At 38.5% G+C, this 14509-nt stretch overlaps 1 protein-coding gene across 2 annotated transcripts in view; it reads left to right on the forward strand.

Moving 5' to 3' along the window:
- Rapgef5 (Rap guanine nucleotide exchange factor 5) overlaps positions 1 to 14509 on the forward strand; it is a 269039-nt gene that overhangs the window by 121784 nt on the left and 132746 nt on the right. For both annotated transcript variants that reach the window (XM_069996107.1, XM_069996106.1), the window contains exon 7: positions 7073 to 7121. In XM_069996107.1, coding sequence (XP_069852208.1) covers positions 7073 to 7121 — 49 coding nt within the window. The remainder of the gene's footprint in view (positions 1 to 7072; positions 7122 to 14509) is intronic.

A 14509-nucleotide genomic window follows, 5' to 3' on the forward strand; every position in this document is an offset into this window, starting at 1 on the left:
CTCATGGGTTAACCATTTTCACCACTAGATTCTAGTCAGGAAGGTAAATGGTTGATCTGGGTTCATTCTTAATCCCAATATGAGTATTTCTAATATAGCATCCCTACCAGCTCCTATAGTAGCCCACCCTGCAAGGGGTATGGGATTCAAGAGCCTACGAGACTGGAACTGGAGGTTCAGAAGTAACCAAAACCCTGCAAGTGAGTGAAAAGAGGTCAAGAGCAATAAGGACAGAGCTACAGAGAAACTCAAAAATTTTTAAATAGGCAAAAAGAAAAGGGGGGGGTCCATGTGAAAGAGAAGTGGTAGCCAAAGATAGAAGAGGAAAGCCTGAAACATGTGGTATCACGGGAAAGAAAGGAATGGGGATGGGACGGTTAACAGTGTTTAGTAGTACAAGGATGACAAGGTAAATGAGGACTGTGGGTCCACGAAGTTTAACTACAAGGAAGTGTCCATCTCCTGGGCATCCGCTATGCCCATTAAACCTAAACAGAGGAGGGGTATCCCAACTGAAAACACTAGGGGTTCATCTTTTTGGAGTCTTTTTTTTTTTGGTAATCTGAATATCACTACTCTAGTAATATTTGTAACAACATTGTTATCCATTCTAAGTGATCCTACTCCTAATGTTAACTCATACTGTGCTTGGGGTAAGCAAAAACTCCCAAATCTTCTGAATGTGAATGTCTATCAAACTATTTGTACATGCAACAGGCTTAAGTAAACGGGCCTTTTCTTTTTCTTTTCTTTTTTTTTTTTCTCCTGTCCTGGTGCTTGAACTCAGGACCCCTTTGGTATCCTTGAGCTTCTTTTGCTTCAAGTTAGTGCTCTATCACTTGAGCCACAGCTCTACTTCCAGCGTTTTTGGTAGTTAATTGGAGATAAGAGTTTCAGGGTCTTTCCTGCCCCAGCTGGCTTTTAACCACCATTCTCAGATGTCAGCCTCCTGAGTAACTATAATTACAGGAAGGAGCCTCTGGTGCTCAGCGAGCAAACAGGCTTTTAAACTCGAGTGAAGGACTTTGGCTCATTCTGTTAGTTCCAGGATACTTCTACATATATTGGTCTTTGAATGGTTAGCTATTATATTAGAAATACCAGAATTAATAAGAATGTCTGTTTGCATTCAACAAAAATCATCTATGTAAGAGATTGTTAAATATCCCTAATTACCCTGAAAGAGATGAGTAAGCATAATCATATTTATTTTATCATTCTGGCATACTTAGCAAACACCTCTGATATGGTAACACAATTACTGGAGAAACAGCTGTTTGTTAAACTGTTATGTAGAAAATAGTAATGTATGGACAGATATGTAGCTTTCTTCACTTCTCTCTCCTCTCTCTCCTCTCTCTCTCTCTCTCTCTCTCTCTCTCTCTCTCTCTCTCTCTCTCTCTCTCTCTCTCTCTCTCTCTCTCCCTTTTCTCTCTCTCTCTCTTTTGGTGCCAGTCCTGGGGCTTGAACTCAGGGCCTGGGTGCTGTCCCTGAGCTTTTTTCCTCAAAGCTAGTGCTATCCCACTTGAGCCACAGCTCCACTTCTGGCTTTTTTGATAGTTAATCAAAGGAAAGTAAGAGTCTCATAGACTTTCTTGCCTGGGATGACTGCAAACTGAGATCCTCAGATCTCAGCCTCCTGAGTAGCTACCAGCATCTGGCTCTCATAACTTTTTTTATTTCTAATTATTGGTTGACATTAATAGAGCTACAAGATTACCCCATGTATCAGAATTATGGCAATATTACCTCTTCAGAATTAAATAATGAACTTGGAAATAGGCAATCAGGCCTCTGAGAAACAAAACAGTTCCTTAGCTCATGTGAGTTCCTTCAAAGAAGAGTCTAGCCATTGCCATTGCTTAGTTTGTGCCTCATATAAAAGGAAATACTTATATTTTAAGAAGCATATTTACTTTTTCTAGAATTCTTAATAATTAATCATTCCATAGCTTGATTTATAGTGGTTTAAAGTTTACTGTGATTGGGAATAAAACCTAGATAGCTTTTGGAATCTATATGTTCCTTCTTACATTTATTTAGCTTATGAAATTGAGAAGAGTGGCTCCATGTATTTGAAACATTTCTATCATAGTATCAGAATTTAAATGTTTCTAGATTTACTAAAGCCTTAGGCTATTGGTGGATCATTGATTCTCTTTAGAATTTGTTTGTAAGGACAAGCCTTTGGTGAGATCAGTGTCTGTGCCAGAATGACCTGCTCTCACTGGCTGTCCAGCTTCTTCTCCCAGAATTCTGCTCAGATTGTCTCACCTAATCTCTCCCTCAAGATGCTCTATGGCTCTCAGAATGTGCTGCTTCTTGAGTCTAAGCCTTGGTGCAGATCAGCTATGGGCTTTTGGGTTTTGAGGCTCAAGGTACTGTTTAAGTGTCAGTCCCCCCCCCAAAAAAAAAAACAAGACAGGATGCTGCAAATAAGACTGGCTCTGGTTCTTACTGAATTTCAGGCCTATTTTCTTTCAATCCTGCTGGTTCTTGAAGATGTAGCACCAAACATTTCAACATATTTCTGACTTCTAACTTGGGCTAAGTCTTACCAGTCTCTAAGTCATCCTTTATTTAGATATTCACAAGGGCAAATATACCCTCAGCTGAATGTGTTTTGAATTATGTAGTTGATTTTCATATCAAATAGACTAAATTTTAAATTAAAGTTGAAGCTGTGCAGAAAGCTTCCTTGTAATTTTCTGTGTACTTGAGTCTGTCAACCTGCTGATGTAGTAAGTGAAACTAATCAATTGATTGGAGTATAGCATCATTTTATCTCTAAAACACTGGGAAGGCCATGCTCTATTACAAATGAATTAAATTAGGGAGAGCAAAATAAGAAGTAGAGATTGATTGTCAGTTGAGATGAGTATAAAACTGAAATATGGAGTCTTGGGGGAACTGACATGCTTTGCTGACTAGAGCTGCAGTTCTCTGAACACTGAATACAAACTAGGGTTATACAGGAAGCACATGGGTGAGCACCTCAGATTTGGTTCTGACTGAGGTGTTGGTATTTTTTTAAGTTCCTCAAGTGGTTCTAACCTGCAGCCAGCTTGGATTTTTATGTAGCATTGCTACCAAACATTTGTCTACCAAGCATTGCTTAGTAGATAAAAAGCAGTAGGTAAATTGCCACATGGCAAGCAAAAAACATGAGAAACCTTTATTTAAAAAATTATTTTATTATCTTTAACTGTACAAAGAGATTTTAATTCCATATGTCTACTTATGAGTATAATACATCTTGATTAGTATAACAACTTTCATCATTTTCCCACATTGAAAGGAACTTGGGAAGTTCTCAGAGGTTTATATTTCCTTCTTAATTTTGAAATAGAAAAGTTCTGAAACGTCAAGTTTTTCCTAACTTCTTTGGTAGCAAAAATCGAAACAAAAGTGAATATATTTGAAATCAAAACCTGAGACCTTTTCTAGTCTTTCATCATCCTATCTGGTATGCATAGTGCTATATTTTGTTACAGAAATATTCTTGTCTCTCACAGATTGGTGCCCCAAACTCAACTAGGGTCTGATATAGATAAGACACTTTTCTGAAATGTGTAAAATTTTGAATTCTGAAATACATTTATTCGCCCATGAGGTTAAGAAAAGAATTAGGGTAACACTAAGGGAGCATTGTGATGGGAAAGGGTGATATAATAATTTTCTCTCTTCCTATTAGATTAAGAACAACACATCTCTCATTAGCTAGGCTGTGGCTTAGTATCTACATTAGCTGAACACAGTGGCCAGTTTCAGAGTGTGGCTTTTGGTTCTCCTGTGCACTTTTCAGGCCTAAGCTAAGAGGAGAGTTCACTTACACACATGGTACGATAAACAAAGTTTAACGACACAAATAGGTACAGTAAAACAAGCAAACAAAACCAGCACTGGCCCTTAAAAGACTTCAGCAAGTCAGCAGGAATTGAGAGGCTGCTTAGCTAGGTGGTTCTTGCTCTAATCTCTTAGGAGGTGGGCTGAGAATATGGTTCAGGACCTCATTCTTTGCATGCTCAGCTGCTGCTGAAGTGCCATGTTCCTTCTAGAAGGCTAACAGATCCTCAAACGGAAAGGAATTCTAGAGCTAGGGGTATGGTAATTATTCCAGCAATGAGTAAATGAAAGAATAAAAGAAATACTAGTCTCTAGTCTTGCCTTATTCAATTGCCCATGGCCTTAGCCTTTTAATAAATTTCACAATCATTTGAGACTAAGTTTTTCTGTTCTGAAGGTTGCACCTGTCTTGGGCTCTGGGCAGGGGAATACCTTCTCTTCTCTTCAAATGTCCTCAGTCCTCCCTCAGACAGCTTTTCCACTGCTCTGGATCCCTTCTGTATTCTCAAAGTACAGCTTCTGTCAACTTCTGGAAGGCAGTGAAGTCCTTGCTCTCAATCAGGTCGGGAAAAGACAGGTCCCTTCCTTGGAACAAGCAGGCTCAGGAGTCAAACATCAGTTGCAGAATTAAAAATGATTAATTATATGATCTCCCATTTGTTTAAGACATGAATGTGAGCTGAAACAATGCTATGTGAACACATAATAGGATCGTACCTCGTTTGTGTTTTGCTTGCTCAGCAGTTTCCCATTTGGAGGCATAACCTGCCTTTGGGGTTTCTGTCACAGGTCTTTTTCCTCTTGGAACAGGTACATGGAAACTATTCTACATCCCACCCTCACATCCACTGCAGAGATTTGCAGGAGGCAGCTAATATACGAATCTTGTTTTTGTGTGTGTGTGAAAAAAAAATAAACCTAGGCACTTTAGGACACTGGAGTTCTTTTTGTCATCCTTTCTGCTCATCTCCCTTCTTCCTGGTTTCCAGAATGCTCTGTTTCCTCCCTCATTCCAGTCCTTCCCCTCCCCCCCACCAAATCTTTGAAAATATACAGTGTGGAGAATATAATAGTTTCTTTTTCTCAGCGTTTGTATTTTCACCCTTGTTTCTAGTTAGAGAAGGAAAACAGGCAACCCCATGAAAGGAATTCAGGAGTGGAAAGTAAAAGAGAAGGTACAAGAGAAAAAAAAGATTGGTTTTGGTCCTCTGTGATCACCTTATGATCACTATTTGTCTATGCTATTTTCATGTCTCTGAGCCACAGTGGGGTCTTCCCAGATATTTCACAGAATGGGAAGCCACTCACAAGATTCTACTACTCTGACATACCTATGACATTGTGGTAGGATAGCAGTACCCAAATGCCTGAAAATACTGCCATAAACCTTATAAACAACTCAAAATGTAAAATATGCAATGATGGATATTTTCATCTTTCTTGTATTTGAGTTCACATTAATGGATTTATCAAGGTTTCCTGTGGTTATTCCATTTCTCCCAGTCCTTTTTTTCTCCCTAAGTCCTCTAAATGCAAGCTCCCAAGGTTGGAGAAAGAAGGATGATTGCTTTCTCCCCACTATGTAACTGTTTTGAGAGAGTCTTCTGGCCTCAAGAATCAGGTACATCAACAGCATATACTTTGGAATGCATTCATAGCAGCTAGCCAGGCTACTTTCCTTATGGGTCACAGTGCTGAAAAGTGGTCCTGGTGGAGTCTCAGGGTACACATAGTTCTTGCCTTCCAGAAAATTAATGTAAATTAATTCAAATGGGAAATCCACAATTTAACCTTGAAATCCCATGTTCCCCCCTTTAAAGTGTCATTACTGTAAATATTCAGCTGTGGGACCACCTCCCCCCACCCCACCCCCCCGCATATCCCCACCTTTACTATCTCTAAATATCCAGCACATACAGGTGCTAGATATTTAGAACATAGAAGATGTGTTCTGACTGGAGGGTTGGGGGAGCTTGCTCACTATGGAACTTTTATTGATACCAAGCATAGATTTACCCAAAAACAGTCTTCATGTTACCTTTTTTCTGTTTTTTTTTTTTTCTGGTCCTGGGATTTGAACTCAGTGCCTGGGGACTGTCTCTGAGCCTCTTTGTGCTCAAAGCTAGCACTCTACCAATTGAGCTACAGTGCCACTTCCAGTTTTTTGATGGATAACTGGAGGTAAGACTCTTACTGCCTTTCCTGCCTAGGCAGGATTAGGAGCATCAGCTTCAGATTTCAGCTCCTGAGTAGTTAGGATTACAGGTGTGAGCCACCAGTGTCTGACTTTTTTGTCTCTCCTTTTTAAAAAGTGTTCTTCTTTGATAATGTTTTTAGTAAGGAATAAAGTATGCACAGTGGGAAAGGCAGATGTGCACCTAAAAATTAGGATGAGTAAGGGTTAAGTCATTTGGCATTTTGAAGTGCCTCTTATGTATGCCCTTTTCACCTGCCCTGTGGGTTGATGACACTTGATTTTATGTGGTGTTTTCTCCAAAATGGTTGCTGCTGTGTCTACCAGTTTTGCACTGAGTGTTTGAGCAGAAGCCTAATTAAGCAATTCTCTCAATATTTCAAGAATTTATATATTAACTAACATCTTTGAGGGGTAAAAATTATATTTAATGTTTTTGTTAGGGTAGCATGTTTATTTTAATAACAATGAAGACTTACATCTATTCTGAGTGACATACTTAAAATTTTAAAACCATCTATCATATATACCAATATGCATATATTCTGGCCACTAACCTTTGAAAAAGTAAATCAACATGGTTCACTTATATTTGGTCTGTAGTTCCTACATACAGGTTTTTATTTCCATGTTCTAAAAATAACAGCAGTGGTGGCAGCAAACTTAAGCTTCACTGCAGCAGTTCCCAATTTGGGTTACATATCTTTTTTTTGGGGGGGGGGGTCGGTTGTGGGTCTTGAACTCTGGGCTTGGGCGCTGTCCCTGTGCTCTTCAGCTCAAGGTGAGCGCTCTACTGCTTGAGCCACAGCACCACTTCCAGTTTTCTAGTGGTTTATGGGAGATAAGAATCTCACAGACTTTCCTGTCCAGGCTGGCTTTGAACAATGATCCTCAGATCTCAGCCTCCTGAGTAGCTAGGATTACAGGCATGAGCCACCAGCACCCGGCTTGGGTTGTATATCTTTAAGTATTGCATTGGTAGCTACATATATCTTCCTCTAATTTGATTTTTTTCCCCTTGTATTTTATTAGGTGCAGAGAGAGCTAGCAGCTGTTATTGCTTTGAAAGCAAGGAAGTCTGGTGAGTATTCTTTGATGCAGCTCTAGGAAGATTATAATTCTTTAGGGATATTTCACATATTACCTGAAAGTGTACAGTTGAGTGGATCTCAGGATTCTTTGATGTAGAATGTGGGGAAGTATGACTGTTTACTTTTAAAAACATGTATCCTACCATCCAAATAGCATAGGATGTTATGTGTACTTCTTAAAGGTAAAATATTACTACTTTCCTCTAATTTATTGTAGATTTTATGGAAAAATATTTTAAACGTTTCTAGTCCACTGCAACATGAAAACAGATCTAATTAGATGACAAAAGAAAGTAATCCTCTTGCATTTGGTATCACTAATGGAGAACAATGAATATGATGATGATGATCTTTTTTAAGACTATTTTTTATCTCTAAGCAGTTTCTCCTGAAAATAATTTTAATTGTATAATGACATTCCAAAATAAGCATTTTTTACAGGATTGATTACGTGACTCAGATTCCTCAAACCTATAGCATGTAATCTGTGGCAAGGAAAAGGGAACTTTTAAATAGATTTTGAAGGGGAAAAAGGCTTTGATGAAATCCAATATAAAATGAAGACTCACTGAAGTAGAAAAATGCTTGCTGAGAGAGGAGAAATGTCAGAAGAAGTCATCTTGTGCTACTCTTCCTTCATCAGAGGGAGGAGGTTGGTGCTAAGTGAAATGAAAAACAGAAAGGAAGTATTTCTTCAATAATGTTAAATTAAAGTAAGAGTTTTCCACCAGAGAGACTATGACAAGATCAGGGTGAAGACCAAGTTTGAAGAACTGATGGAACAGAAATGTCTAAAACCATGTATTTTACATGTTCTTTGACTAGCTGGAAGCTATAAGACTTTTTTGTTTGTTACTTTTTAAATCAAACACACCTTAGTGTAACCTAGCTTATTATAATACACATTCCTTTCTTTAGTGATGTGATTGATCAAGAGGACAGATGTTATAAAAGGATGGTAGAGAGAAGGATGTGAGAAATGGTGATTGATCATGGGTATTGACCAGCGAGGACAGCATGAATATGTATCCCCTGGGAAGAACATTAGATTATGGATATTTGTAGAAGCAAAAGCCAAAATGAAGAAAGTAGATCAATAAAAATATTTTAAGAGGAGTTGGGTACAGTAGCTCAAGCCTGAATAGTATTAGATGCTTGGGAGCCAGCGATCAGGGAAGCCAACTGGGGCATGAAAGTTCAAGAGATTCTATCACAATCATTGTCTGGGTACAGTGACAAATGTCTGTTATCCCATCAATGAGGCAGGGGGTACAATGGCTGGGTGAAGTGGCATATGCCTGTCATCTTCAGTATACAGCACAGCACAACTAGGAAGCCCAGGTGTAAAGCAAGACTCTACCTTGAAAATAACCAAGGCAAAAGGATCTGGAGGTATAGATTGTTTGGTAGAGTGCTTGTCTTGCAAACAACAAGGCCTGGAGTATTTAATTCCCCATGCCACCAAAAAAGATGAAATAAAAAAAGAGTGACATTGATCAAGATACATTGTATTCACATTCTACTTTGAACTAAAGACAAAAGTAAATTATTTTTTAAAAGTGTTTTAGAATAAGGAAAGGAAAGGGGCTGGATTAAACCAGAGTGGGATGGAAAGGCCTCTGACAGCGCAGAGACTCAGCAAGGGAGTGAGCTCTGGGGAATTCAGATGAGAGCATTTGAACAGAGGCATTGTGCCAATTGTGTTCAAGGACCACAGAAGTCTAAGAGCCACTGGAGGAAGAATAGTGAACAGGGCAGAAAGAGGGACCTTTCATTAAGAAATTTGAACTTTGGGGAGGGAGATGGGAAGGGATGGAAAGGGGAAACAAAGGAGGAGGCAACAATGCTTGATAAGAAATGTACTCATTACCTTGCCCATGTAATTGTAACCCCTCTGTATGGTATTTTCACAATAAAAGAAAAAAAAGAAAAAAAAGAAATTTGAACTTTGTGGAAGTGAATTATGTTCCAAAGTGTATACTGTTGAATTAGCTGATTCTTGAGCCCTTAAAACTCAGGACTGATGTAGTAGAGAGAAAGCATTTGTCCCTTTCTCCAACATTGGGAATTTGGACTCTGGAAATGCTTCTGTTTGCCGTTAGAGAAAAAAAGACTGGGAGAGATGGGTATGATAAGTAACCATAGGAAAACCTTGATAAATATGTTCATGTGTTCACTTCTTTGCCAAATTTTGATCAGGCACCTGCTGCATGCAGCTACACAGTGAGGCACAGAGGATAGGGAGCAAAGGCAAACTTGGTTTTTTATGCTTTGTGTGCATATGTGTGCTAGACCTGGGGCTTGAACTCAGGGCCTGAGCACTGTCCTTTAGCCGATTCATTCAAGACTGGTACTCTATTACTTGAGCCACACCTCTGCTTCTGGCTTTTTGGTGGTTAGTTGGAGATCAGAATTTCAAGGACTTTCCTATCCCGGAAGGCTTCAAACCACAATCCTTAAATATCAGCCTCTGGGTAGCTAGGATTTCAAGAATGTGCCACTTATGCCTAGCCCTTTATATTTAAAATCACAGCATATATTTAATAAATATAAAAATGAGTCAGTCTGGAAAATGGGAAACTTACTATTGTGAATTTAGGAGGTGATAAAAAGGACGATTGTTAAGCACAGACTTATTTAGAATTCCAACTGCAGGATGGTAATTTCTATGGAAACTTCTGGTCGTTTAAAACTATATATTTTTTAGGAAGATTATTTTTAAAGGAAGATGGTAGGCATCTAGTTTTTAAAAAGTATTAAAATGATAGAACATCTGGAGCTTGACAAAGGAATTGATTACCTTAGTGTCTCAGGTCTTACAGTAAAACTGCTAATTAGGACTCAGGTGGTCATGCCAGATTTATGACTAGCCACCAAGGGTTATTAAAACAAGCATTAGTATAAAGAAAAAAGTTTTACTTTCAGCTCACCATACAAACGAATGTAAAAACAACTGCCAATCAATATCAGCTCTATAAATGATTCAAAGCTGTAGCTTAGTAAAAAATCCATTTTGTTGTAATTTTCTAAGAGGCTATTAGAATGTGCCTTTTAACTATTTTCTAAGAGCGTACCTTTGTGGATGTGAAGAGCATTTAAGGCTTTTAAAATTACAGAAATGAGCACAGGCAGCCTCGCATTTCTTTCTCTTTGTTGACCACATATTCTACAGCTAACGTTAGCTCATTAGTGTCTTGCAAGATGTTTCTTCCCTTTTCTGGGGAATCTACAGCCAAAGCACATCAGCTCTCATGATGTTTAGATCCTGTGAAATTTCTGTTGTAGTGGGCTTCTATTTCTGGAAGCCAGAAATCTCCTATCAGTAAATCTCTCTGGCAGTGTTTAAAGTTCACGGTATCTGCTTAGCTCATAGCCACTTAAATGTTTTAAAACCTAAAGATCTTCTATATTAAAGTTTGGAAGGAAAAATGGTTTTGCCATTTAGATGTCTTTGTGACCCTAGCTAAGTGATTTCTATTTGTGTCCTGCAGGGCTGGGATAGAATCTGGTGAAATAGCACTACGTTGTAGCTCTATTAATTACAGCAGTGTCTTTGTTCTTTTCCTTCATTTACCATAGTCAAAACCTTGGGACTGTCTTACTTAGGATTCTTAAAGGTGCACAAAATAAAAGAACAAACTAAAATCTACAAGGGGAATTTAGTGGCTCAGAGAATGTGCAGCAGTAGTAAGAGAAGACCTCTGTGAAGATGGCCCCAGCAAAAGCATTAGTGAGGGATCTAGTTGGAAGAGGTGAAAGTCCCCTCTCTCAACACAGGGAGAAAGACAGTTGTAAAAGAATGTAGAGATTTACTCAAGGCTGGTCCTCTACCACTTGAGCCACAGCTCCACTTCCATCTTTTTGGTGGTTAATTGGAAATAGGAGTCTCACAGACTTTCTTTCCTGAGCTGGCTTTGAACCTTTATCCTTAGATCCTGAGTAGCTAGGATCACACGCATGAGCTACTGGCACCTGGAGTGTTTTCTTTTTCTTTTTCTTTTTTCTTTTTAATTTTAAAAGAACATATTCTTTATCATCTTTGAGACCTATATTCAGATTTAAGCAGGCATTTGTAATGGATGAATGATTTCAACGCTACTTACTGTTGTTTTCCATGAGGATGAATTTTGTGTAGTACTTAATCAATGTGAGAATTTTTAGTTACCTGTCTCATTTTTTCAGGTCAACTGCTAGTAACTATGACTGGCTACAAGTAACTCATTTTAGAAAACTTGCTTGTGGCCCTTCTCTTAAGTATTTGTAAGACCAGGAGAATCAGAGTGCTCTGACATGACGCATTTATGAAGTCTAAGGTCTGTCCCAATAGAAAAGTTACCTTATTTCTACTCAGACACATTGTAAAGAAGATACTCATGTTGCTTTATCATAAGATGACAGTGATTGACTTTTTAAAATTAGACAATAAAATCTTCTCTTTGGGACTATTAAAAGAGAAAACTTTTAGTATCTTTGGAATTCTTCCTACTTTTATGATCCTCTAAATTTTTATCTTTGTTTCTAATGAATAGTCTTTCACTATAGTACTATTAGTTGGCTGTCCTGGAGTTTGAACTCAGGGCCTTATGATTGCTAGGCAAGTACTTTATCACTTAAGCGATGTCTCCATCCTTTTTTTGCTTCATTTATTTATTTGCTTGTTTTGGTAGTTGCCATAGCAAATATATATTTTTTGTTAAATGTAGGAATAAGAAGAGGTGTACATTTATATAATTTGTAGATCCTCAGGTTGTTGTACAAGGGGCTCACAATTTAACATGTCTATTTATGTATACCGTGAATCTTGATCAAGTCACCTTTCAGCATTCTCTCCTTCCCCTTCCCCACCAGTCAGTCACATCAAGTTCCTTACCTCCTTTTTTACACATGTACATTAAGTTTTAAGTGTATTGCCATCCATCATTTCCTTTTCCCTTGACTTCCCTTCCAGTAAGACCGCCACAAATTTTTTTTTAAAAAAGAATAAAAGTGGGGATATCTCAATTTGAAATTTTAAAATGAAATATGCACACTATATTTAAAGCAATGGAAAATTACCAGTTTAATTATTTTTTATAAGGCTTCACATTTTTATCCAGGGCTAGCCTTGAACTAAGATCCTCCTACCCATGCTTTCTGTGTAGCTGGGATTATAGGCACTTATTACCATGCCGGCCCAGCTCCTTCAGCACTATTTTTTACTTTATTTTGATCTTTTGTAGGCACATTGCTTGTGTTTAGAAGAATTCATGTTACAATGGGATTTTAGAATAGATATTGATCAAATTAAAGGCCAGCAAAGACAGACTCATTTGCTAGTAAAATTACTGCTGTCTCAAAATTGTGATGATGATTGTTGTTGTTGTTATTATTATTATTAGTGTGTGTGTGTGTGTGTGTGTGTGTGTGTGTGCGTGTGTGTGTGTGTGTGTGTGTGTGTGTGCCTGCCAGTACTAGCTGAGGCTTTGAACTCAGGGTCGTATGTTCTTGTTTGGCTTTTTCCTCTCCAGACTAGTACTCTACCACTTGAGCCACACTTCCACTTCTACATTTTGGCTAGTTAATTGGAGATTAGAGTCTCTCACATTTGTCTTTCCAGGCTAGATTTGAACCAGAAATCTCAGATGTCAGTCTCTTGAGTAAGTAGGATTACAGATATGAGCCATCTGCACCCATCTTGTGATTCTTTTTTTTTTTTCTGGAAAAAAATGTAAATGATCATAAAAGCTATAGTGAACTTCTCTTAAAAGATTGTATTCCCTCTAATCTGTTGATGCTCTAATTCTGAACGAAAATACTGCTTTGTAACAAGTCTGTTGGCTGTATTTTAAGTTGGCAAAAGATTATGTTTATTTATTTATTTATTACTGGTATTTTCAATCTCATCAATTTTCTCATGACTTTCATGGCCTTCTTCAAAGGTATCACCTGTGTTCTCTCAGAATTGATTTTTCAGGCTGGGAAGGTGGCTCAGTGGTAGAGTGCTTGCCTTGCATGCATGAGGTGGCTCAGTGGTAGAGTGCTTGCCTTGCATGGATGAGGCCCTGTGTTTGATTCCAAAGTACCACATAAGCAGAAAAAGCCGGAAGTGGCACTGTGTCTCAAGTGGTAGAGTGCTAACCTTGAGCTGAAGAGCTCAGGGAGTGTCCAGGCCCAGAGTTCAGGCCCCATGACACACACACACACACACACACACACACACACACACACACACACACACACACACACACACACACACACACACACACACACACACACACACACACACACACACACACACACACACACACACACACACACACACACACACACACACACACTTTTCTACAAAGTTTGTTTTTGTCCTTTCCCTTTCCTTGGCCTCCTCCTGGATGCTGCATTTGCCAGCAGCATCCATCACTCTCACCTGTGATCCACACAGGCCTGGTGATCATCTCCTAACCCCATTGCATGTGTTCTTTAGTGTGTATCAACCAAGAGAAGAGCAGTGGCATGTTTTCCCCTTAAATAATCAGTAAAGCATTCTTGTCTTCCTGATTGAAGAGTGATTCAGGATTCTTCCTTATTTTACAGAGAGCTTTTCCCCACACCATGCTGACTTTGAAAGTTTGTAAACTCTCCTCCAGTAACAACTTCCAATTCTAACATTTTCAGAGATGGAGCTTATGTGCCTCTGTGCTGACAGACTTGTTCATTCACATCTGCTCTTTACCAGTGCACATTCCTACTGAGTAGTGATCAGTTCAATGGCCGAAGTGTTGTTGCAGCTTTCTTTATTATTTTTTAAATGACACAGAACAATAAAAAGAGTCTTGGAATAGTAATTCTCAGTGCAGTGAAAAGTTATCAGGTATTTGAAAATGAAAAACTCTTACACTGAAGAAAATAATAGCACTCATAGAACCCAGAAATAATTGAAAATGCATGCATCAAATGCTTTATAAATTTTCCTGACTTTCCCACTGAGATGCAAAGAAAATTGCCTTCAAGAAAAACATTCCTGTGACAGTGTTTTGTAATTAGCGCTATTAAGTCTAAGTGATAAATAACCACTCTGTGCCACAGTGTAAAATAAAATAGCCCCCTGTATCTGGTATCTTGTGAATTGTAAAAGATCTTGGAGTACCAAGTAGAGGAAGGATTATACAGAATTAAGTAAATTAGAAAGCAAGGAATAATGATTTTCTTTTTCATCCTTCGATGTAGTCAAGACCATTAAGATTAGTGACTGAGCTGGGCACTGGTAGCTTACACCTGTAGTCCTAGTTATGAGATTTGAGGATTACAATTTGAAGCCAGCCCAAGCAGACAAATATGTGAGATTCTTATCTCCAGTTAGCTAGCAAAAACCTGGAAGTGGAAGTGTGGCTCGAATGGTAGA

The sequence above is a fragment of the Dipodomys merriami genome, unplaced genomic scaffold (genome assembly GCF_024711535.1).
Source record: "Dipodomys merriami isolate MVZ:Mamm:240054 unplaced genomic scaffold, mDipMer1.0.p SCAF_5, whole genome shotgun sequence".
NCBI classification, from domain to species: Eukaryota; Metazoa; Chordata; class Mammalia; order Rodentia; family Heteromyidae; genus Dipodomys; species Dipodomys merriami.